This window comes from Vombatus ursinus, unplaced genomic scaffold, assembly GCF_900497805.2.
Source record: "Vombatus ursinus unplaced genomic scaffold, bare-nosed wombat genome assembly UNPS02001287.1, whole genome shotgun sequence".
Taxonomy (NCBI): Eukaryota; Metazoa; Chordata; class Mammalia; order Diprotodontia; family Vombatidae; genus Vombatus; species Vombatus ursinus.
The window spans coordinates 12,166,528-12,191,473 of record NW_020941065.1 but is presented as its reverse complement, the minus strand read 5'-3'; the positions used below and the strand labels follow the sequence as shown (position 1 = coordinate 12,191,473).

Genomic DNA, 24,946 nt, shown 5'->3' with positions numbered 1-24,946 from the left:
AGGTGGTGAAGATTACCCCCTCCTGGTGAGACTGAGGCTCACCAGTACAAGCACGGACACAAGAGAGAACCTCCCCCCATCGTATAGGGTGGGAGAAAGGAACACGGCCCAGGAGCTTGCCGTGTCTAGTCATGTTTTTCAGTCACATTAGAACTGGAGAACATTGGAGCTGGAAAGGTTGGGGGGTGGGTTTTAAGCATGAAAAGAGGAAACACCAAACACTGACATGCACTAAAACAGAAAAGGCATGCGTCCAAACAAGAATTCTGGAAGCGAGAACACAGCAGGCCCTGGCTCCTTTGCTGCTGCCGTCAGCACCTTACTTTTGGGTTCTGATGGTAAGCTCCTTTGGTCGTCCTATGTCTCGGTCCTTGAGATCAAACTCTTCATTGAAATACTCCTCGGGCGTGATGGCCGTCGGGTTATTTGCTGTCGCACACTCAGTTGTGAGGTCCTGCAAAAGTGACCCAGGAGAGCACTGCACACACACGGCCGTCCTGCCGATGCTGCCCACTGAAACCCCAGTTTTGTAGAGACTGTACCCACGGGCATGAGAGAGAAGCTCAAATACTGAATGTCTTCAATGGAGAGAGCACTGTCAGCCACTGAATAAAACATTGGCATGAGTCACAAATGCATCCACCACCAGCCTAAGGAGCCTAATGGCTTCCCTTTTCAGTAATTAAGAAATAAAATGTGCTTCATCTCTCTCCATTCCGTGAACACTTTCTTGTCACAATCCTTTAACAAAGAGGAAAAATGCCTAGTCCCCCCTCTGTGGCAGACAAAGGCCCACAATTTCAAACATCCGCCTATAATCCTCCCTGTTCCTCCTTCACGCTCTAGGTCTCGACATTTGTAAAAGGAAAATAAAAACACCTCCTCTCTCTCTAACCTCAGAAGGCACCTTTGGACCACCTCAGTGTCCTCAGCCTTTCCCAGGGAGCTCCCGGATTTACTCGGGGGGCCTTGGAATGCCCACTGCACTTACCCCCTGAGCACCAAACTGGTGTTCCACAGTCCCCAGCAAGGATTCCAAGGGATTCCTATCAGCTATGGAAGGAAAAACATACACCTTAACTCAAAGTGCTACGTATCAGTCACATTCCCCTAGCAAGCAAGCCTCTGGTACACTGATGTGTCTGACTGGGCCGGGGCTGGGAAGTCAGATGGGAAGACGGGAGCTTGGAGGGCCAGCTCCATCACCTTTAAAGGTTTTCCCTAACTGGCCAAGCCCTGCTACCCCCACCAGTAGGTGAAGCTTCCTGCTAGTAGGGCCTATTTGGTTCATTTCTCATCGTGCTATCCACAGCACTGAGCCCAGGGCCGGACAAGTCACTAGCACTTAATAAATGCCTGTTAATGGACTGACTGATGACCACTGGAGAATGTAGGTCTTCTCATGTAGAGGAATCAGGAAACCTGGGTTCCAGTTCTGACTCTGCTACGGCTCGCCAGGAAAACCTAATGCTCTAAGCCTCACCTTCCCCATCTGTAAAACGGGGTTTGGGAGGATGCAGAAAAGAGATGGCCTCTAACACTCATAAATTTTATGAACTTTTAAGTTATTTAATATCTGTGAATCTCTCAGGCTTTTATTCTCACTGATGAAAAAGGTGGCCTGAAGGGAAAGAAAAAAATGAATCCATTACAAGTTTGGGTTTTCTTTTTTCAAACTGGATAACACTTGGAAAAAACTATTTAAGACTACAATTATCCCTTCCACATCACATGAATACATGAAAATGTGGCCTTCCTGCTTTCTTTACTCAACAACTCAACAGACCTTGCAACAAAAGGCCCTGTCATTCGGGCCCGACCCCCCAAAAGTTACCTTTATATCTCTTTTTTTCTTCCTCTGTCAAATGTTCTGTTCGTATTTTGGTTATCACACTTACATTGTTTACTGTGTAAACCTTTGGGAAATTTCCAAAAAAAAGAGACCAGTTACCCACAGAAAATCAGAATGTCAACATCAGAACTTTAAAAATGAACCAAGCGCAAAAATTCTGAACCATTGGAAAAAAACAGGAAATGGTGAACACAAACTCCACTTCCGGGGATCCCTGGCTATGATCAAACCTACAAAGCTCCAGGTTTGCAAATACAACAGCAGCAAGTCACTCCATGAGAAGTAAGCAGTGACATCCCTATGGGTCGATTCACCATCCTACTGGCACTGCTTTCTCCCTACAGTTCTGTCATGGGAACATGTCACCCATGTCTAGGTTTTCAGGCTGATCTAGGTTTTCGGGCTGAATTTCTTTCTTCCGTCATCTCTCTTGTGCTTTAACAGAATCGGGTTCTAAGAGTATCTGGCATAGGCAGCCATCTGCTGGACGAAGAGGAATAAGGAACGCAAGGTTCTCTGAGCCTAGGAGACTGGGAGAAATGAGCCAAGGACAGTGGGTTGTTTTGTTTTAACTATTTGGATGGCACTTAACCCACACCAACATGATTGGGGAATGGGATATTTGGGTTAACCAATAGTCTGGTTAACAGAGTTCCAATTGAGAGCTCACTGAGGGGTTGCCAGTTTTCAAACTTATAATAAAGTCACCACGTCGAACACAACACTGAATTCAGAAGGCATTTCGGGATCTCACTGCACCTCTGGGTCATCATTATGACTGTTGTCTCATCATTAGGCTACAGCTCAGAAGAAAGGCCACAATTAACAGAAAGCTGTAGTATATGAGATCTCAGGGAAACAAGCTTTATTCTACCACACACAAAAACCCAAAAACCAAAAAATCCAATCCCTGATATAGTGACTGAAGTGGTAGAAACTCTTCCATTGTGATTAGAATTAAAAAAAAAAAAACTAACAAAAGCCAATTTTTACTATTTAAAAAGAAAACTCATTTTAAAAACAAGTAAACAACTGTGTTAAATTTGGAAACTTTTTTTTTTAAAGGGGCTGGCCTGGGTTTTGCTTAGAGAGTCTGTACTCACTCTCTTTCAAAAAAGCTTCCCCCTTCTAGGAGTTAAGTCTTCCCAAGTCAGACCCAATAGCAGTTACTTATTCAAGTCCTTCCCCCAGACCCCAATCACCTTGAGGGTTAAAGTGCCAGGAAGGCCCAGAAGAGGCCTTCGTTTGCATAGGAGCTCAAAAGCCATATGAAATCTTATTTGAAGAGTTTCATTTTACCTTTGCTTCGTAACCATTAACAACTTCTGCTTTATCTGTCCTCCAGCCCCAGAATCCGGATTTAGTTCTGATAAAAAGTGAACACCACAAATTGTACATGTACAACATGCCATTCAGATTCACCCCTCTAGTCTTTTCATTTTTTTTTTCCAGCTGAATTTAGCAAAAGAGGTGGGATTAAGAACCTTGGAAACTACAGTCATCTTGTCAACATTAAAGCAAAGAGAGGGCCAACGTCACAACCTCCCTCCCTCCCCACTCTCTAACCAGTAGGCCCCAGGCCTGGCAGGGAGATCTGCAGCAGCAGCATGGTGAATGCCTCACTAGCCCAAGGCAGCTGGGGACAGTGGGAGGAACCTGGGAATCCACCTCGGCTGACACTTAATAATTGTGTGACTTCCCCTTCTGAGGATGTTTCTTCATCTGAAAAATGGGAACAATATTCAAACTCTCTACCTCGAAGATCTGGGGCGAGAATCCAATGTGTGAAGCACTTTCCCGTTAGGATTCTCTCTAGATGACCGCAGGGGCTGGGGGAGTTCTTGGGCATGAGCCCCGGGGTCATAAGAAGGGAGGCAGACCACCACAAGAGATCCTGCTAGATGAAGTCAGCCCTGAGTCAGGACTTACATTATCCAAATTAGCAAGCTCTCATCACCAACTTGGACTTCTATAACAAATTGATTTTCTTCAATTGAGGAATTCTTAGAACAATGAAGCACAGGCCATCCCACAGCTCAGAAAAGGGCGGGGGAGGAAAGGAAGAGAGACGCCATTATTGTGGTGGGCCACGTAGAAAACCCACTACAGCCTGAACCATTAATGGGCGTAGTCATGTGATGTCAGGTTTGGCACACTAGGAGAAGGCTGTTAAAAGCAGCATTTGAGTAGTTGATTCCAACTCTGTCCTATCTCAATACCACACCAGCAGCTGAGCCTTGGGCAAAGTGCCCAAATACCCAATCGTTTAACTCAATGTGTTCCCACCCAAGGCCACTACTCATGATGGGAGAACCCTGATGGTTTTTCATCAGAGAGAAATCTCACCATTTACTCAGGAGCCATTGCAAGGCTCCGCCCCTTTGTCTAGGACATCACACCCTCTTTCATGGTCCTCCTCTGACCTCGATTTGTCTACAACTTGGGTGCTGGTCACATTCTGCCTGGCTCTGGTCCTAATTCACAGTAGAGGAAAAGTCATCCAAATCATAAGGAAAACCCACTGGCTTTTATTTCTTATGGTTTCAAACAATCTAATTTTTTCTTTAAATTCCCTTATAAAGGAAGTTCTTTTCATAAGAGTATTATGGAGTAATTTAAAAGAATCATTACAAAATTGATGTATCAAAAGAGATCAGAATATGGAGTCCTGTTGTATCAGACATCTCTGTAATCAACATTAACCGAGTACAGAAGGGATTTTATTCTCACTGCTTCTCTGCAAATTATCTTCTTCCTACCTAATGACCCCACACCTCTAAGGGGGCAGGAAGAGGCAGTAAGAGAAAACACCTCAAAAGGGCATATAAAAATCCTGAGGCCTAAGAGTTTACATTTCAGAAAGACATAACCAAGGTGGGGAAAGGGCTTCAGGGGCCTCTGAAATGCAGCCTCATTCCCCTGGACCGTTTATTTGATATATTTTGTCACAAATGGACAGGAAAAAGTTAAGAAATCTCTACCCATTTCCTAATTCATTCCAAACATGTTTAGATTACATTTATCAAAAAAGTTTGAATCCATGTGATGTCCAGCCTTAGAAGAAATCCTTGGCTTCTATCTTCCACGTCCTTCTCCCTACTCTAGCAGATGAAGACTCTGTCATGTGCATGAACCTTGGTGGTAACTACTCCTTCCTACCCACTGGGACCAGCAATCCTGGCATTCCTGTGCCCTGTGACCCAGCCAGCCTCTGACTAGAATGAACGGTACACAGACACTGGGTAGCCATTAAAGCCCAGACACTCTATCTTGGCTTTTACCAGAATTTCAGTCCAATTCTCGACAATGGACTGTGTTTCCAATCCAAGGATTCCAAGGGCTATGACAAGTGCCTTCTTCTCCCTCAGCACTGCCTAGCTCTGGTCACCCTGCTGGCTCTGGCTTGCCTTTCCTCGCCTACTGATCAGCGCCATCTTGGAAAGGGGACAAGGCCCCAGAGGCTTTCAAGGTAAGAAATGTTCCTTCCAACTACGGCTCATTTCGACCCTAATTCTAAAGCCAGAAAGCTTTGTGCAAACCAGAGCCCCCTCGCTGACTAGAGCGGCCAGACATCAAAGGAGAAAATGGACTGGGGCTAGATCCCTTCTTCTCCTTGAGAGGTGCTGCCCTGCATTTTGGAAGACGCTCTCAAACCAACTGGCATGCTGTGTAACTGTGACTGTGGCCTAAGAGAAAAGGCTTCATCTTCTTACCCAAGTGTGTCCATAGAGACAGACTGGAAGGAAGAGATGGAGAAAAATGACCACAAATTGGCCATCAACAAAGAGGAGAAAGAAAATGTCTAACTATAAGTTTTACAAACACTTGTACCTGGAGATTCCAATAAGGCGAGTAACTGTACAAAACTAACTGGGCCCACAAAGCCTCATTCTCCACAGTCATTCAAATGACTCCTCAGAAAAGTGACCCAGGGGTCATTCCCAGCTGGCCATCTCCCCTGCTGGAAGGCACCTCTTCATCTAGTCCAGCGGCCCTGAACTCTCCCTCCCACATCTCCCTGGAGTGCTCTAGGGCTCCCCTCTGGCCCATCACACCTTCCCTCATCTTACACCTCAAGGCCTCGTGAGGCCCACACTCCTGAGGACAGGAGCGATCCAGGTTTCCATCTCCCTTATCCCTGGTGCCTGGCCCACAGAAGGCACTTCTGGGTGTGAAACAGAGCTGGGAAACAACCACCACCATCGGAATTTGGGTCAATGGTAAGCTGCCTGAGGGCAGCTTGGGTGACTGTTCTTACCTTTGCATCACCAGCACCAGGCAGTGCTTGACCCACAGTAGGTGCTTAACAAATGCTTGAATTATGCATTTAATCGATTAGTGCCTTAGTAAGTGTCAGGGTTGGAGGGGTAAATCTCATGCAAATTCTGTGACTCTGTGTGCCCAAAGTGTTCCTGACTCTCAGCTGAACCGGAATGTCCTGGCCTTTTAGTCCACCTTCACCAGGGAGCAAACCATGATGACCACAGATGCTCTCTAAGCTCATTTATCAGCAATGAGGGATGGTGACCACTACATTAGGAAACAGAGACCTGGTCTTGTGGCCATTCTTGATGGATTCCTCCCAAGAGCCCTCAAGAAGCCGGTGAGATGCCTGCGAGGCCGAACAGCCCCAGCAGAGGGGACCCCTGCTTCTGAACCAGAGTTTGGAAAGGAAGACGCTGGGCCATTCCCCAAACTCCACCAGGGCTCAGAGTCATCAGCATCAGCTTCTAGCCAGGCTGATCCCCAAGGCTCACAATCATTAAAAATGAGGGGCACCAGGACAGAGAAGAAAGTAGAGGCTTTCCTATTGGTTCTAATTTTTAATTACAACATCACTAATCTGAAAATATGTTTAATAAGAATGTATATATATAGCCTATATCAGACTGTGCGCCATCTTGGGGAGGATGGTGGGGAGAAAGGGGAAGAAAAATTTTAAAGTCAAAAGCATATGGAAGTGATTGTTAATAAATCAAAATAAATTAATAAAAAAAAAAAAGAAAAGAAAACGGAGGCTAACGCTCAGGTAACTCTCGCTGACGTGACAAGAACAACGGGGCCCGCAGGCCAGAACCACAGGAACATGGCGGAACACGAGAGGAAGGGCTTCCCTCACACCTCCAGTCAGCTACCTAAGCCTGAAGTTTTTTCTAAATTGGTCGCAGAACGACGTGGTGGAAGAGCACAAGATTCGGGGCCGGAAGACCGTCTTCTGGCCAAGCCCAGGCCTTGCTGTTTACTACCTGTGTGACCAAAGACAAGTTGTTTTACTGTCCTGAGTACTGTTCTCATGGGTAAAATGACAGGCCTGGACGAGATGACCTCTAAGGCCCCTTCCAGCTCCAAATCCTGCTGTGAGCCTAGGAAACCTTCCGGTTTGCTCAGCCTTCTATGTTGTTTAAAAATCTTTATAGAATAAAGGTAGAAGAGTTAAGAAAATGCATTAAAAAGAAAGGAAATAGTAAAAAAAAAAAAAAAACCTGAACAAATTAAAATATGCTTTCATTCTTAACTTGAACTTTTACTGATGTGTGAATCTGATTTATAGAGAAATGGGTGTGATGTCCTAGGCAAACAAACAGGGCTCTCCTGAGCTCCCTGGAGAACCATCCTAGATATACTTAGGCCAAAGAGCACAAGAAATAATGGCGAGGCCAAGGAAACTTCCTCCAACTCTCCTTTCTCATCTCTTATGAGAACCTCCTGGCATATTAATGAATGAAACACAAAAGTGAATCAGCGGTAATGGTAATTTTGGAAAACTGAGGCACAGAGCTCTCTAAAACGGCTCTTCCTGTAGAGCAAAGAAAATAAAAACAACCATTAAAGCTCGTAAGAAGAAACACAAACCTCCAGTTGTTAAAATGGCCACAGAACTAACAATCACCTTCAACACAACATTGGCCCAATCCAGAAACATAAAGAAGATACCACTCGTGAGTGGCACAGGCTGCAGATGGGAAGAATATCTAAGAATTAAAACATAGCTGGACTCCATAAAGACCAGTGAGGAGGGGCCCATAAAAGAAGATGGAGACACATTTTCCCCAAAAGGCTTCTAACTAATGAACTATAAAAATCAAGTGCCACACCGGGTGTCAGCTGCGGTTTACGCTTGTGAGAATCAAGGCTGGCTTTGAACCTACTGGTATTTATCATGTCACATTCTCAAGGTCCCAATGGAGCCATCACTTTCCGTGATGTATAAGAGGCACTCAAGGGTAGCGGTGAAGGGATTAGTCATTAACATACAGAGTTTCAATGAGTACCTTTCAAAAGCGATGTTTCTAGTCTCCAGGCTGGTATTGATGACGGGAGACGTGAGGCGCCTCTCCACCTCCCTCCCTTTGGGTTTCATGGAATCCAACGTGAGGCGTTCCATTTCTTGAGAGAGATCAAAATGTTCGGTCGTGACGACTTTGTCATCGTGGTTAACTTCCATCAGCTCCGCCCAGCTATCTGTTAACATTCGACATAAGGAGAACCAAGTGTGATGGAAAGACGAGAGAGAAAGAAGAGAACCCCACTAGCACTGACAGTCATTCTCCTTCAAATTACTCCTGCAAGATCCCACTTTATCAAATGAGGTAAATCCGTTTCAAATGACCCAAACATGGGTTCTCTTTGACTGGCTTCCCCTCATGCCCAACAAGCTTTTGGAATCACAGAACCATGGGGCCGTGCAGATGACATAAATGTAGATGCCCAGCCCACTCATTTTACAAAAAAGGAAATTCCCTTTAAAAAAGCATGCTTGAGATGATCGTTAAATCAGCTTGCAATCTAATCTTTAAAAAGATGTTTAAAATCAAACAGCAATTTTCCCACAGCTTTGGATTATCTGCTGGGGATCAGAAGTTATTTGAGCCTGCCACGCCAGGTACCACACTAGGGCTGAGGGGAGACAAAGGCCTAACACATGGTTCCTAGCCTCCAGGAGTTTATAGTCTGCTTAGAGAGGCAATCAGATACACGTACACGTAACAAACACAAGGTAAGAAATATGTGATGAGTGGGAAATACTATTGTTTCGCTTTCTCGTCTGCTATCAATACGAGACGTAATCACGTCATGGCAACAACAAAGTCCTCCCTGCATTCAGATAAACGTCAACATTCATTCGGAAGCCGTTTCTAAGGCTGAAATCAGCATATTCGGTGAATACTAGGAATACGGAATCACTTACCCTCTCCCTTAAAAATGAAGCTACGTCTTCCTCTTATCCAGCTCATGTTTTCAAAGCCCAATAACGTGATGTCAACACGTAGTTTGGCCCCACTTTTCCAAATGCGACAAACGTCATTGGGACATATCCTAGAAACCAATGGCACTGCAAAAGAACATATGTGCAACTAATTAAATCCATCAAAGATAAAAGTAGAAAACCTAAATGGCAAGAACTCTTATTTTAATAACAAAGGTGGGGGAGAGGAGTTCAGCGCCCATCCAAGAGAAGCAGAAGCTTAGGAGAGGCACACTCACCAGTCACCTGTTCAGCAATAAGTTCCTACTGTGTGCTAGGGATGCAAACAGTAAAACAAGTCCTTGTGCCCAGGATCTTAAGTGCACACGTAGAAATTGATCACACACACACACACGCACACACCGCGACAGGCAGAAGCTAACACCTGAGCAAAGTGTTAAGGACACTGTGAGGATTCTGAGAGGTTGGCATGAAGAGCAGGCACATCTAAGTACGAGGGGAATGAAGGGAGGGAGGGAAAAGGGAAGGAAAGAAGGGAGGAAGGAAGGAAGTTAGCATTTATTAAGTGCCTGATATATGCCTGGTATTGTGCTAAGTGCTTTACAATTATCTCACTTTATCTTCACAAGGTAGGTGGTATTATTATCTCCACTTTATAGATAAGGAAACTGAGGCAAACAGAGGTTTAGTGACTTGCCCAGGGTCACTCAGCTAGTTAAGTGTCTGAGGCTGGATATGAACTCAGGTTTTCTTGGCTCCGAGCCCAGTGCGGCATCCACTGCCCCATCTGCGGCCTCTAAGCGGGCCAATCTGACTGGTCCACAGAGTGTGTGAGGGGGAGTAGCGGATTAAGGATGTCTGGAAAGGCAGGCTGGGACCAGACTGTAAAGGGCATTGAGTGCCAAAGAGAGACAACTGTACAATGAAAGCGGTGCCCTCTTGCATCCAGCTCTCTGGGGTAAGGAGGGCCTGCAATCAGGCACCCTCATACCGCTTATTGCCATCACATTTCCTGACTTCCTCCATCCAGGATACAAGGTGACTTTCCATCCCTCTTACCCCAAGAAGTCCCCTGCCGTCCACCACCAGCCCAAACCTTCCTGCAACGCCCACTGTTTCAGACATTAAAGGTTTCTTATCAATCTGTTGCCAGAGGTAGACCAGGTTTCCTCAAATTAGTGTCTTGGAGATTACTCACATTGTAAAAATGGTATTTGCTTTGCAAAAGGATGTGGTACAGAGTCCCATCACTTGCTCCCATTCTTTCTAAGGGTTTACAAGTCATCGAAGAAACCAAGATGGGAAGTGAGCAGATCATCAGAAACAGAAAGAAACCATCTCTGAATGACAACTACATCCCATTTACAAAAGCTTGTTTTAATCTGTGAGAAAACATGATATGCTTTACAAAAATCTGCCTTACAAACGTCTTGGAGAAGCAAGTTTATTCTGGCATTCAGTAATTTCCTTCCTAGCTGTAGCAGTAAATTTCAGAGACTGGAGCTTAAAATTTAAAACAGTAATAAATTCAAACCACCCGGCCACTTACCCCAACTAGTGAATTCCCATTTCATCTGCACGTAAAAATCAGGTGCCTGGAAGGGACAAACAAAAATGCCAAATTCACTACAAATGAGGATCATTAATGTATACTAAGAATTACCAAACAAATGTTAGTATAATAATTATTAGCTATTATGAGAAAATAAATGAGTCTAGTACAATTCCCAGATGCAAGACAAATACACAAAAATCATTTACATCCTACAAATAAAGAATGTGAAAATGTTTTTAAAAAAAGAAACTTCATTTATAACAGTAAGAAAAACTATTACGCCTCTAGGAATGAACTTTGAGATACACAACCTTCATAAAGACAATGAAATAGCAGTACATGGTCACTACAGCAAGAACACTGACAAAAACAGGTCACAACAAAAGACAGATTCCCAGAATGCCAGGAAGGTTCCACTTGGGAACTGGAGGTGCTGCATGATAAAAGGTCCGCCCCAGAGCAGGGTTTCCAGGAAAGGGCCTCCTCTCACACCTAGGCAAACCACAGCCAGAAGATATTCCCCACTCCCACCCTGGGGTCATCGAGGTAACATAGTGGACAGAGCGCTGGTCCTGGAATCAAGAAGACCTGAGTTTAAATCCTGCCCCTTACACTTACTCGCTATGTGACCCCGAGTTTCCTCATCTATACAATGGGCATAAAAACAGCACCTACTTCCCAAAGTTTTAGGAAGTATAAAATGAAGTAATATTTGTAAAGCCTTAGCACAGTGCCTGGTACCTAGTAGGCTCTATATAAACTCTAGCTATCATTATTATATTATTAATTAGTATTATTATCAAAAATGCTAACAATCACAGGAAGAAGAAAATAACACAGGAAATAGAAATCAAAATACCACTTTACTGATGACAGAGAATGTTTCCCCAGAATAGCAGGTCTTAAATTTTTTGGTCCTTTATACTGTTAAAAACTACTGAGGACCCCAAAGAGCTTTTGTTTATGTGGGTTATAGCTATCAGTATTTACCATATTAGAAATTTAAACTGATATATTTAAAAATATTTATTTAAATTTATTTTAAAAATAACAACAAACCCATTTCTTGCTAATATAAATAACATTTTTATGAAAATTTAACTTTACTTTACAAAACGGAACAAAATTCAGTGAGAAGAGCAGCCCTGATTTCTATGTTTTTGAAATCTCTTTTAATGTCTGACTCAAAAGAAGACAGCGGGGTCCTCAGAACTGCTCCGACATTTGATCTGTTGTGACATGTTGTTGTGGGTGAAGTATATGAGAAAATCCATCCTTCCCCAGAAATAACACTTGGAAAAAGAGGAGTATTTTAATTGGCAAGTAAGGTCCTAGATGGACCTCCTGAAATGATCCCACCAACCATACTTAGAGAAATGTGGCCCTAGAAATCTATCCATCTCAACAAAAACTGAGAAAACAAATGAGTCTGCTGGCTAAGCCAACGCTACAGAGAACCTAGAAAAAAGAGGCATAAAATATTCATTGAGGGTAAATGGTGGAAGGCGTAATGAGATAGTAACACCTTCACCATCCGTGATGAAGGTACTCTGTTGGTATAGTGCCTAACGGGTCAAGAAGACCCGAGTTCAAATTCAGACTCTGCCCGACTGGCTGGGTGGGCTGGGTGAGTCACACGACCTGTGGGTACCTCAGGCACCTTTCAGGAGCCCCCTTGAAGGACGAGCCCCCGGCCAGGTTGGCCTCATCTCAGTGGCTTCCCAAAGCCGACGCCCCAAGCTCTGGCACAGTGCGAGGCTTAGGTGACCACGGTTCACGTACCTCGAGGATCTTCTGGAGCAGTTCAGGAACGCCTTCCAGGGCCATCGACGTGTTGTGGTAATCGCGATGCTGAAGAATGGTGTACACCATCTCCGGGTCTCCGGTACTCACCGCCTCATGCAAAACTGAAATCCCCAAAGAGCAGAGTCCATTAAAACACCAATAAAGGGCGGCACCCCACGCCACCTCCAGGATCCGTGACTTCACCGGCATGGGCACTCCCTCCACCAATGCAGATTGCAACCCCTCTGCAACCTGGCAGTCTCAAGAGTTGCCTTGGCCAGAAAGGGCTTTTCTCTGTGGTCAATCTGGCAAGGAAGCTCTGTGCCCTTGTCCTTAGACACCAGCTCTACAGCCTGGCACAGGGCCCACCTTGCCAGGGTACAACTATCAAGGTCCCAGGGTCAGCCCCACACCCGCCACAAGAACTCAGAGAACACTGACCCCAGTAACCTCCAAGGCCTGTCTCATCAGAACAGGTTCTGCCAGCAGGCCAAGTCTATCACTAGGGACAACCTCACTCAGCGAAGCAGGAAGGACAAGGCTAGGGGGCCGTTTTCCTTCCTCAGGCGCACCTCAGCCTGAACAGACAAACCGCTTCTGCCACCAGAGTTCTCTTTTTTGGGGGGCGGCTGATCACATAACTGGAATGTAACAGACCCCAAGCACACTGGCTAATAATAGGTAGGCCTCAAGAATGGCCTCCTGTCACCTGTCATTTCTGCTCCACCTGGTCCTTCCACGGGGATTTCCTACACAGCTGCCCGAGTGCCGGCCATGCCACGTGAGGCCCTGACGGCAGCTGCCCTCGTCAGCATGACAAATCTCCCTCCCAGGGGAGCCAGAGGAACAGAATGGAGACCCCTGAGCTGAGCCCGGCTAGCAGCAGCTACCTCTCCCCTCCCCTTTTCCTCTTGTCCCAAGGGAAGAAAAGTCACGAGTCAGCTAATGACATCTCCTTCCAATGCAACTGTGATTCAGGGCTGGCTTCGTGCCTTTTTTTTTTTTTTTAAATGTATGCTTGCCTGTCCATCCCTGGCGATTTTCTTTCGTGACATCTGCTTTATGTCGGAGCAAGACTCTAGCAGACTCCAAGTGTCCCAAGGAAACAGCGAGGTGCAGTAAGGTCCGGCCTCGGGGATCCAGGGCCTCCACATTCTGTTAAGTAACCAGAATTACTTTTAAATAAAATTGGTAAACACACTCCTAAGAAGCTCAAACCAAAGCAGAAGCAGCCTTGCACCCATGACTGCACTCCAGCTCAATCTCCGTGGAACAGGGGCTTTCGCTGACGGGTGATCACACGCTATGACACGGCACAGGGGACAGCTTGTGAAACGTGTCAGTGCTCCACAGAGAACAGCAAGGACCAGATTATAATCAGACTGAAAGTAGAGAAGACAATTTCAGAAGGAATAGGAAGGCTGTGGGCCAGCTGGACTTTCACCAAACCGCCGAGGCAGATCGACGGGCCCTCAGGACCAGGAGAGCGACTTGGGAGGCGCAGGCGGGAAGGGATCGACACAGCCATGAAATACGGGCACCTCGGCACCATGCACTCCCGGCCTCAGGATACGACTCAGTGGACTTTCCCTCCTTCTCTCCCTCATCCCTCCTCTCAGCTCTGGGTTCAGAGAGGGTGGACGGAGGGTCAGGATCTCAGACATCATCTCCTGCAATGCCCTCATTTTCCAGAGCAGGAAACGGGCCCAGAGTGGTCACTAGACCACTCCGTAAAATGAGGTCACACAGTAGAAAAGGGGGCGGCAGAGAGGGGAGGCTAGCCCAGCTTCTCCCATGTCCTTCCACGGATACACCAGAGCCACATCTCCTGGCTCCCTCTCAGGGAGACTACACGTGTACAGCATCTGAAGTCAAGACAAGGAAAAGCATAGGCTCACGAATGGCACGCAGGCCCTTGGAGGCCATCCAGCCCAACGTACAGGAAACGGTAGCCCAAAGTCGTTATGTGACTTGCCCAAGGTCACACTGGGAGTGCCTCTCAGAGGCAGGGTTTGAACCTAGGTTCTCTGACCCTATAGCCAGAAGTCTTTCCACTGTACCACACCATTACTCATCTAAATAATGATAATAATAACAATTATCATTTCTACAGAACCTACTATGTGCCAGGTACTGCGTTAAGTGCTTCACAAAAGTTCTCATTTAATCCTCACAACTCCCCTAGTTGGTGATGATATTATTATCCCTACTTTACAGATGAAGAAACTGAGGAAAAGAGGTGCAAAGCAACTTGCCTAGAGTCACATACTAATAATTGTCTAAGGCTGGATTTGAAATCAGGTCTTCCTGACTCCAGACCCAGGGCTCTGTCCACTGCGCCACCAAGCTGTCCTAAGGAGACAACTTTTGGGGAGAAAAGTAGTTGGAATGCACAAAAAGAAGGCAAAGCCAACTAGACATCAGCAGCTATAGTAAAAGGGAAATTAAATGCCACTGAGGAGTTAAAACATGGCTTTGCCTACTGGATAAAGGGCAGAGAACCTATAAACAAGGAATTGATAACCCTTCCTGTCCACGCCCGCTGCTGAGCACCAGAAGCCTCTGTGCACTGCAGGTGACCTCCTCTGTAAAGTCAGCGTTTTAGCATCCCTCTGAAGCACACGAGCGGCCTCACAGCTAACATTCCTGTCTCGGCAGACTTTCAAGCCCAACCTCAATGTCAGCTCTGGACTCCTCCCTCTCTCACCCCCTCCCCCATCTCATCAGTCCACAAGCCCACCGATGCCCTCCTCTCCACTCCTGGGGGCCGCCATGTCTTCACTATCTGAAGGGCTGCCACTTCTGCTTGACCTCAGACAGCAGTAATAGGCACAGAGTGGGAAGAGGTGGTTCAGGCTGGCTGCAGGGTGAGGAGACAAGTCCTGAAGCAGAGTGGCCTGTCCTGGGAGGCACAGTCACCACTGAATTCAAAGTCTCCCCTCGAGGCAAATGACTCCTCGCAGGCCTCGGGGCCTGGATGCCAGGGAGGCCCCTTCCAATGCTGACACTGTTATTCTCACCCAGACCACTTGGCAATAATCTCCTAATAGGCCTCTTCTCCCTCCAACCTGTCCTCTGGACACCTTTGCTAGATTTCTCTCCTGAGGTTCAAATCTCAACTGCTACTTTGTCATTGCCCAGACCGGTCACAAAATTTTATACCTCAAAGCATTGGTTCAAACTAGTCTACTGTCTTTTCCCCTCATTTCAGTCCAATCCTAACTGTGGTTCAAGGCCCAACTCAAACATTACCTCTGTGAAGCCACCCACGACCCTTCCGGCTAGAAGTAATCTCTCACATTCTAGTAAGAAAAACACAAAATGGACCTCCAATGGGGGTGGGGGTAAATGGCATCTACTTCTATATTGAAGATGGCCCCAGGAAAGAAGACAGTGCAAAAAGCCCCACTCTTCTTAGACTGCGGATCAACATTAACTTGGCTACAGGTTGTTTAAACAGAAGATCCTTGTCCAGAGACCAGCAAATGGATGTACTTCAAGATGGACGCATCTCATCCATCTCACTATAAATTAAACTGGAGGCCAAAGGAAGCGTTACCTGAAAGGCAGGAAGGCTCACAGGGTCTCCCAGGAGAGACAAGGAATGAAGTCTTCAGTGTTGGAAAGCATTGATCATTTGGGAAGAGCCGGCTGTGCCTCCTTCGAGGCTTGTGATATAAGAGCGTTTGCCCAAAGAGCTCCACGAATATGTAACACATATATGTAATAGATATGTAGTTACATATTGCGCTGATGTACCAACCTCTGTTACAGGGGATGAAGAGGGTAGAGAAATTCTAAATCTATATGATGGAATGCTATGGTACTGTAAGAAATGATGAGCAGGACGCTCTTCGAAAACCCTAGAAAGGCTTACATGAGCTGATACAAAGTGGAATGGACTGAGTATACAGTAACAGCAATACTGTGAGATGATCAGCTGTGAAAAATTGAGCTACTCTCAGCATTACAATGATGAAGGACAACTCTGAAGGACTTATGACGAAAAATGCTATCCATCCCCAGAGAAAGAACTGATGGTGTCTGAATGAAGATTGAAGCAGACTTTTTTTTTTTACTTTCTTTATTTTTCCTGAGGTGCAGGTTTGGTTTTTTTTTTTTTTGGTCTATGTTTTCTTTCACAATTAATATAGAAATATGTTTTGCATGACTACACACATATAACCTATTTCAAATTGCTTGCCTTCTCAATGAGGTAGGGTGGGCAGAGAGGAAGGAAGAGAATTTGGAACTCAAAAGTTTTAAAAATGAATGTTAAAGACTGTTTTTACATGTAAGTGGGGAAAAATAAAATACTAAATAATTTTTTTAAAAAACTCTAAATCTACAAAGAATCTAAATTAAACCAACACACATACAGACAGATAAGGGGACTCTATTAAATTCCCAAGAGTGGAATCTATTTCCAGCCCTGGTTCTGCCTCCCAGCTCATTCTCTTTGATCAGCTGGTCATCCTTATTATCCAAATATACTCACGAGGAGATGCAGCCAATTTGGGATAATGAGGCTATCCTAGGGAAGGCATTAGAGTTTCCATCTTCACTTCCCATAGGAAAAGGCCTCAGTTCAAATTTCATTATGGCTAAGAGACAAGTTCAGGGACTGCCCCAGTGACACATTGCCTCTGGGCAAAGACTGTCCCCTATTTAACCTTCAATTCATCCCTCGGGGCCCACAGGAGTATCCAGGCAGCTACATCAGTCTTCCAGGTTGGTCATTTTAGCCTTAGGCTGTGCAAAAAGAGCATTTCTCTTCCGAAAGAAACTGGAAGGTCAAATAAATTGAACTTTGCAGTTCTCATGTGGGCTATCCTATTATTTTGGCTAACTGACCTGTTCTTAGTCTAAAGTTCTTCTCTGGCCTTCCATGATGACCCCCTGAGCAGGTCTGTGGTCGCTAGACTGCACAGATCTCACAGGCTCTGCTGGGATCCTTGGGAGCTCCAGAAACAGCACAAAGTGTAGGGTTTTCTCATCTTTGCGGCAAAGGCCTCCAGAGTCATTTCTCTTTGTAACCACTTTTTGGGAATTTTCTTGGCAAAGATACTGGAATGGTTTGCCATTTCCTTCTCCAGCCCATTTTACAGAAGAGGAAACTGAGGTCAATGGGGTGAAGTGACTTGCCTAGAGTGACACAGCTGACAAGTGTCTGAGGCTGGGTTTGAACTCGGGAAGATGAGTCTTCCTGACTCCAAGCCTGGTGCTCTCTCACCCAAATACACCAACCTAAACCAGCTGAAAGTGAATTTAGAGGAAATAAAAATGTCACTGGTCGTGCCTATAAAACATCTACTCTGCCAATAGCTATCTGGGAAGAGAAGCTCGATTTCCATTTGTTTCCATAACAAATTGTGGAATGTCGTGATATCTGTTAAAAAAAAAAAAGCCAACCAGGTCCAAACAAGAGATAAGTGACCTGGGGGGGGGGGCCCTTCTCCTTCACCAGAAGCTCTTAGAAATGACCAGAAAACAACTGGCATCCACTGTGGCAACTAAGCTTCAAGGCCACATGGAGAGCCGGGGAGGCAGATGGACTCCATCACTTTCTCTTTCCACCAAATAGTTTCACTATTGGCCTTAAGTTGTTCTCGGGAAACACGGCCAAGATTTCTGGGTTCAAGTTGGCGCACAGAAATTCAGAAATGTGTTTATCCCCTTCAGCTGGACAAGCTTTTACTTTTTCTGTGTTGCTGTTCCTGGAATAAAGTAGAATCCTTTCGGCCACCACCACATTTGGGGACATTCCCACCCCCGTGGTGGAAGGGGCAAAGGAAAGGGAAGCAGAGACTGATAAACAAGATGTCAACATTCGATGTCCGGTCTTATGGCGAGGCTGACAGCAACTGGCCTCGTCCTTCCAAATGAAAACCCATGGAGCCCCGAGTACAAAACAGGGAGGAAGCTCACATTACATTTCATTTCATAACGCCTTTTCTTCTTTGGGCTCTCCAATCCCTAGTCATATGGACTACAGGTGAAACCCAAACCAGGCTCTAGTGCCTTCGGAATGTCCACAGGAGAAGGCTGTGAGCACACACCTAAGATTTACTTTTATCTCCTTGTCTCTCTCTGCGTCCCCCCTCTCTTCTCTCCCCTTCCTCCCTCTCCTCTCCTCTTGTCTCTCTCTCTCTCTCTCTCTCTCTCTCTCAAATAATCTGCTTTTTTCCACTTTCCAGAAGCGTTAAGCCAAACAGCATAGGCTACCAGTCTGGTCGGCAATGAAGGATTTGGCTTCCTTATAAGCTTTGAGTAAATGGGCGCAAAGGCAGTAACCCGAGTCACACATGCACTCCCCAGTTTATACCCATTACCTAACATAATTAGGGAGCCAGCAGCATGTCACGACAAGCACCTTGGATTCAGAATCAGAGTGGCTGTTCTGACAATTCAGGTGTACTACTTACTTACTAAGGGATGCACTTGAAATCACCCAGTGTAGGTGGTGCCATAATGCACTGAGTGCAGGACCTGGAGCCAGGAAGATCCGAGTTCAAATCCAGACTCAGACACTTACCAGTGCCTCACAGACCCTGGGCAAGTTCCTTCACCTCTGTCCTCCTCAGTTTCCTCAACTGTAAAACAGGGATCCTAACCACATTTACCTCCCAGGGTTACTGTGAGGATCAAATGGGATAAAACATTTGGCACAGTGCCTGGCACATAGAAGGTGCTTAATAAACATGTTTCCTTCCTAGTCCAATTCCTTCCTTTTACAAATTAGGAAACTGAGTCTCAGAGAGGTTAAATGACTTGCTCAAGATCACACAAGACAGGGATTCTGGATTTGAACCCAGCTCTTCCGACTCCTTGAACTGCAGAAAGCCCACCTCCATGTAACAATGTAACAACTCCTAAGATCTAAATGTGGAAGAGAGCTCAGAGATAATCTCAGCCAAAGTCTCATTTTACAAAAGGAGCAACCAAGGACGGTAGAGGCCCTGGCCAAGTCTTCCAGGCCATTAGGTCATGATGATCTCAAAGTCTCTCCCAGCTCTAAATCGATGAGGACGAGAGGGAGGATTCCGGGCTCTCCTGAGTGAGGCCTTGAGGGTTTGCCTTTCATATCCATAAGGTCATGTGATCCTCACAACAACCCTTTGGAAAAGCTGCTATGGATATTACTAGCCCCATTTTACAGATAAGTAGCCTGAGGCTCACACAGCTAAGCAACATCTGATTTTACTGAATGGCATCCCAAGCACTCACTACCTAGTAGTCTGAGCTCAAGAAGGTGGTAAGACCCAGGCATGTACTTTCCACTGAGACAATCTTTGCACAGGAAAAGTATCAGACTCCAAATTAAGAAACTGATCACCACCACCGCAGAGTGACTCCAAATAAGCCATCATTAAACCTCAAACTGTGAGCAGAATGATAAGGGGATCCTGGCAAACACAAAGTTAAGCCTCACACAGCCTTTCACCACTCCTCTGAACACTCCCTGAGTTGGAAGAAACCTCCCAAGTCCCTTCTACACAACAAATGACCACCCAGGCCTCTCTGGACGGCTCAGACAGCTCGGAAACCTCAAGCCTATGTCCACCTGTAACTCCCTCCACTCCTGGTCTTCTGGGCCAAGCAGAATCCCTCTTCCCTCTTCCCTGCTGACCTCACATTCACCACCATCCCCTCCTCTTCTCTAGGTCCAGGGTCCATTTCAGCATGTCCCAAGTGAGCGTCCTCTGTGCCATCTCTGCTGCCCTCTTGGGCAACGGAAATCTGGCAACAAGACTGAAGGAAGAACAACTTGGCAATCCTCGAGCGGAGGAAATTAGAAAGACCAACCATTCTAAAGAGCTAAAAAATGTTCTCAGCATCGTGGACAGGTTCACCACTTAGAGAAGTTAGTTCACAAGCACTGGCTACTGTTCCCTCAATCTATCCTGACCATCGATTATTTGTACACCCGTGTCTTCACCTTCTTCTTCGCCTGGACGGTCACATGTCGTGGAGAGCAGGGACTGCCTTTCACCTCTCTTTGCAGCACTGGCCCTTAGCACAATGCCTGACTTTGAACAGCTACTTAATAAAGGTTGCCGCCTGCCTGCCAAATGGATTTGCTCAAGGAAAATAACCCATTGTAAAATCTGAATTCTGTGACCACATGGATGACTATTTGAAGTCAAGAGGCACCAAGAACTTTTAGTGAACAAAGTTCATTTTACTGTCAACAGAAAGAAAAAACATGATTTTTCAGCTGAACTACATTTTCCATCACAAGTTAAGACCCAGTTCATTCGTCTCATTTATGATTTAACAAAGAACTATAATGTATCTTAATTCTACTGTTTACCCAGAGTGAATTCTGGGAATATAATATAGCCTTGGGAAGATATTTGTTTACTTTAAAATGCCAAGTACTACAATATATCCAAGTTACAATTTAATTCATCCCTATTCCATAAGCTCCTGGGCACTGGAGATAGACACAAAGACAAAACAAAATGAAAAGGCCCCTTTTCTCAGAGTGCTGACATTCTGGGACCTACACAGATGAGTAGCCATAAAGTATAGCAAAGGCTGATTTTCAGATAGACTGAAAAAAGAAAAGCCAGCAGCACATTAGAGGCTTGTCATTTCACACAATTGTCTTTCTCTGTTCTACCATGTATGTGCAAATGCCCATTCAATGTGGTGTTTAAGTTCATAAAAAGAAAGTATATGCGACATTGCACAAAATCATTTTAAGAGGAAAAGAGTACTTGTAAGGCAGGGGAACATGAAAAGTCGTAGGAGGCAGCGCAGAACAGCGCTTGGAGGAAACAGCTAGAGACAGAGGCAAAGAGCTAGTGTGCAGACATGGCGGGCCATGTTTCCCTGACTCCTCCAAGTAGGTTTCAGATCTGGGACTACTTTCTTTTTGTGCATGTGCACAAAGACACAGAGATGGACATGGAAATGGACACCCCCCCACCTCTCTCTCTCACACACTCTCACACACACACACACACACCCCACCTCTCTCTCTCACACACTCACACACACCCCACCTCTCTCTCTCTCTCTCACACACACACACATACACACACACACTCATCTCTCACACACAACTCTCTCTCTGCTTCTCTGTCTGCCCCCCTCCCTTCCTCTCTCTCTCTCTCTCTCTCTCCACACATACATACATACACATACATACTGGAGCGCACACACGCTTGCATATACACAGCCAGAAATAACAGGCTGCTGAGAGCTTCCAAATATTTACCCTAGAAAAGACCCCACCAACTCCTACCTGAATATTTCAAAAGACACCAACGTTCACCATCATGCAGCCCTAGAAATAAAGCCGAGCCCAAAAGGATGAACTGCGTTGGGCAGGAAACGGAGAGGTGAATAGCCAGTGGACTAGGCTGGCAGGTCCAGGACTAGTGAATCATTTCACAGGGAATGTGTCAAAGTATCTCCTCAGCTGTTCTGCAGAGACTGCATCGCCTAATTAAAAAGGATGAACCTTACAAAGAAATTCAGCCGGTCTGGGCAGAGAAGATTCAGGAAACAAGACCAACCATTGTTGCTGGTGGGGAAAACAGGCACCTGGTTTTCAATGGATGCTGGCTGTTTTGACAGTGGGCTGTCTTAGGAGAACTGCAGTGGACAGATTTCTGGCAAGGGGGAAGGCCCATGCTTGGCAGCAACTTTTCACTCAACTGGGTGATGCTCAGCCTGCGGATTTTTTCAGCCAACCAAATGGAAACCATTTGTGCTTTCCCATTGCATTTTCCTGACGACCTTAAGGCTGCCTTGGACGTACCTTAGGTGCCCTGACACACCTGCCTCTGCCCCAAGGAGTGACCCACACCATAGTAAGAGGCCCCAGTTTTCAAAGGTACAGCTAACTGTCCTATCCTGGTCTGAACTGCTCCCTCCCTGAGTGTTTACAATTGAACAACACAACACAACAAAAAACATTAATACTCACTGAGAGACAGCCTGGGACAGTATAAAGAAAACACTGGGTTCAAACCTAAGCCCCCAGAATGTGGGCTGTGTGACTGAGGGAAAGTCAATTCACATCCCCGAGGCTCAATTTCCACCCAGGTAAAACTGGGATAATAATACGGCCCTACCTATCTCACACTGGGTTATTGAGAAGAATGTACTATACAAATATGGCTTACTATTATTTCCCTAAGCAGAATACACCAAGCCAGGCACTGGAGGAGACAAAAAGTTAAGAGCCAGGTCCTGACCTCAAAGCAGTCAAGTAAGGTGATAAAGCCAGCCACCCTGCAATTATAATCCAAAAGATGACGCTGAAGTAAGTGCATTAAAGACAGAACAAAGTCCTCTTTGGAGTCTGATCAGGACAAGCCTTTCAAAGGTCTGCTATGCCCACTTCCTCGTTTGTTAAAGTGAGGGGCTTGAAATGAATGAACTCAAAGGTATTCATGAAGCAGTTCCACCAGCGGTGCCCCAGGTCCAGAGCCACAGAATCTCTGAGCTACAAGGAGTTCAGAAGATATCTAGTTCAGCCTTCCCGGGGAGACCTCCAGGGACAAGGCAGCGAGCTCATCCCCCTTCTGGACAGCTCCGATGGTTAGGAAAGGCTTCGCAGTAACAAATAACCTTCCAGGACTCCTCTGAGCATCAAGGACCCCTTCTGTACAGTCCCCCAGACCCCCAGGCCATGTGTCACCCTGGACTCCTCCTCTCTCACCCCCTAAATCAAATCTGTTGCCAACGCCTGTCCATTTCACCTTTGTAACATCTCTCTAATACAAACACCTTCCTTCCTTCCTCTCCTCCTACCCAGCCTCCATCCTGGTGCAGGCCCTCACCCCTGGACTACTGCTGGGGGGAGGGGGTGGTCTGCCCCAAGTCTCTCCCCACTCTAGTCCACCCTCCCTCATTCAGCCACCAAAGTGATTTTCCTAAAGCACAGAACTAACCATTTCACCCCTACTCCATAAACTCCAGTGGCTTGCTATCGACAAACAAATCCCCTGAAGGTCAAAGCCCATCCTAACCTGTTCCCCCACCCTGACACTCCCGGCTGCCCCCCTGCCTGGAACAGCCCCCTCCCCTTCTCTGGCCCCTGACTTCCTTCCAGTTCCAGCTACCGTCCCACCTTCTCCAGGAGGCCTCTCCTAATCTGTCTTAATGCCAGAGCCTGCCCCAGCTAATTAGCCTGTTCGGCCTGTCCACAGCTTGTTTGTCCAGAGTGGCTTGCACGCTGTCTCTCCCGTTGGATTATGAGCTCATCGCGGGCAGGAATTGTCTCTTGCCTTTCTTTGGTTCCCGGACACAAGCCCAGTGCCTGGCACACTGTAGGCGCTGAATAAAGGCTCATTGACTGTACTTGGCCCAGATGGCCCCTAAGGTCCCTGTCTACTCTCAATCCCGACACCTCTGGGGAGCCTCTCCTAGACACATACACGGGCCGGACAAGAGGTTTCTAAGACTCCTTCTAGCCCAGTCATAGGGCCTCCCTGCCCTTCAGGCCCCCCCCCACCCCACGCCCAGGCCCAGCTAGGGTCCCCTGCAGCTCAGGACCCCATGCCACTCTGGGACTCAGTTTCGCCTCCCAGCCCCGACCAGTGAGCTCAGCCCCCCCACCTGGCCTGCTCTGGGGTTCAATTTCCCCCTTACATCAATTGAACTGGGGTCCCCTGCAGCTCCTGACCCCAGACCCAGAGTTTCCCCTCTGCATTCATGGAATCAGGGTCCTCCGCAGCTCTCGACCCCAGATCTCCCCGGTCCACGGAGTCAGTGACCCTGCAAGCTCTTAGCCGCACTCTGGACTCAGTTTTCCCTCCGCGTCCACGGAGTCAAGGTCCCCTGACGCACTTGACCCCAAACCCAGTCCAGGCCTCAGTTTCCCCCGAGCTCGGCCCGCTCACCTGGCTGTTCAGCTCCTTCTCCAGCTGCCGGTAGTCATTGTTCCAGACCAGGGCGTGCAGGGGGAAGAGGCTGCTGGGGCCGTCACCGCCACAGGACATGCTGAGGCCCCCGCCGGCCCTAGGGGGCCCCGAGTGGCGCAGGGGACGGCGGGCCCGGCCCGACCCTCGGCTCCCGGCTCCCGGCTCCCGGCTCTCCGGCCCCCGGCCTTCGGCTCCCCGGTCCGCTCGCCCGCCGTCCCCGGCCTCGGCCGCTAACCGCCCCGCTCGCCTCCGCCCCGATGCCGGAGCACTCCGCCCGCGACTTCTCCGCCCGAACTGTCCCAAACAGGGAAGGGTGGGCCAAACCATCTCGGACAGGACCGGGGGGGGGGACTCGACCTGCGGCTGCGCGAACTGGGGCCGCCCGGGGCGCTCCGGCGCCCGACGGTGAGCTGAGGAGGCCCCCAAATCCCACCGGCGTGGTCGGTGGCCTCCTCGGGGCACGGAGGCTTGAAGCACAAACTCCTCTTCACTAGCGCCTCCAGACATCCCCCCAGCCCCGAGCGCCCCTGTTAGTCTCGTCCACAACTCGGACTTTTCCATTGGCTCGGCATTGGAGGGGGTGGGGAGAAGGAAACGGGTAAAGCCATTCAAGCAACCTTTGGCCCCGCCCCAGCTCCTGACGCCCCGGCGGCCATATTGGGGAA

General features: G+C 47.1%; 1 protein-coding gene across 1 annotated transcript in view; it reads right to left on the bottom strand.

Annotated features, from left to right (window-relative positions):
• Window positions 1-24,410, bottom strand: part of ANKRD13A (ankyrin repeat domain 13A) — a 39,640-nt gene extending 15,230 nt beyond the window's left edge. The window contains exons 1-10 of the mRNA XM_027863300.1: window positions 24,261-24,410; window positions 13,422-13,554; window positions 12,397-12,521; window positions 10,609-10,654; window positions 9,042-9,185; window positions 8,125-8,314; window positions 3,152-3,218; window positions 1,835-1,916; window positions 992-1,053; window positions 324-454 (exon numbers count right to left, since the gene is read on the bottom strand). Coding sequence (XP_027719101.1) covers window positions 324-454; window positions 992-1,053; window positions 1,835-1,916; window positions 3,152-3,218; window positions 8,125-8,314; window positions 9,042-9,185; window positions 10,609-10,654; window positions 12,397-12,521; window positions 13,422-13,554; window positions 24,261-24,359 — 1,079 coding nt within the window. The 5' untranslated portion in view covers window positions 24,360-24,410. The remainder of the gene's footprint in view (window positions 1-323; window positions 455-991; window positions 1,054-1,834; window positions 1,917-3,151; window positions 3,219-8,124; window positions 8,315-9,041; window positions 9,186-10,608; window positions 10,655-12,396; window positions 12,522-13,421; window positions 13,555-24,260) is intronic.
• Window positions 24,411-24,946: the final 536 nt, after the last annotated feature.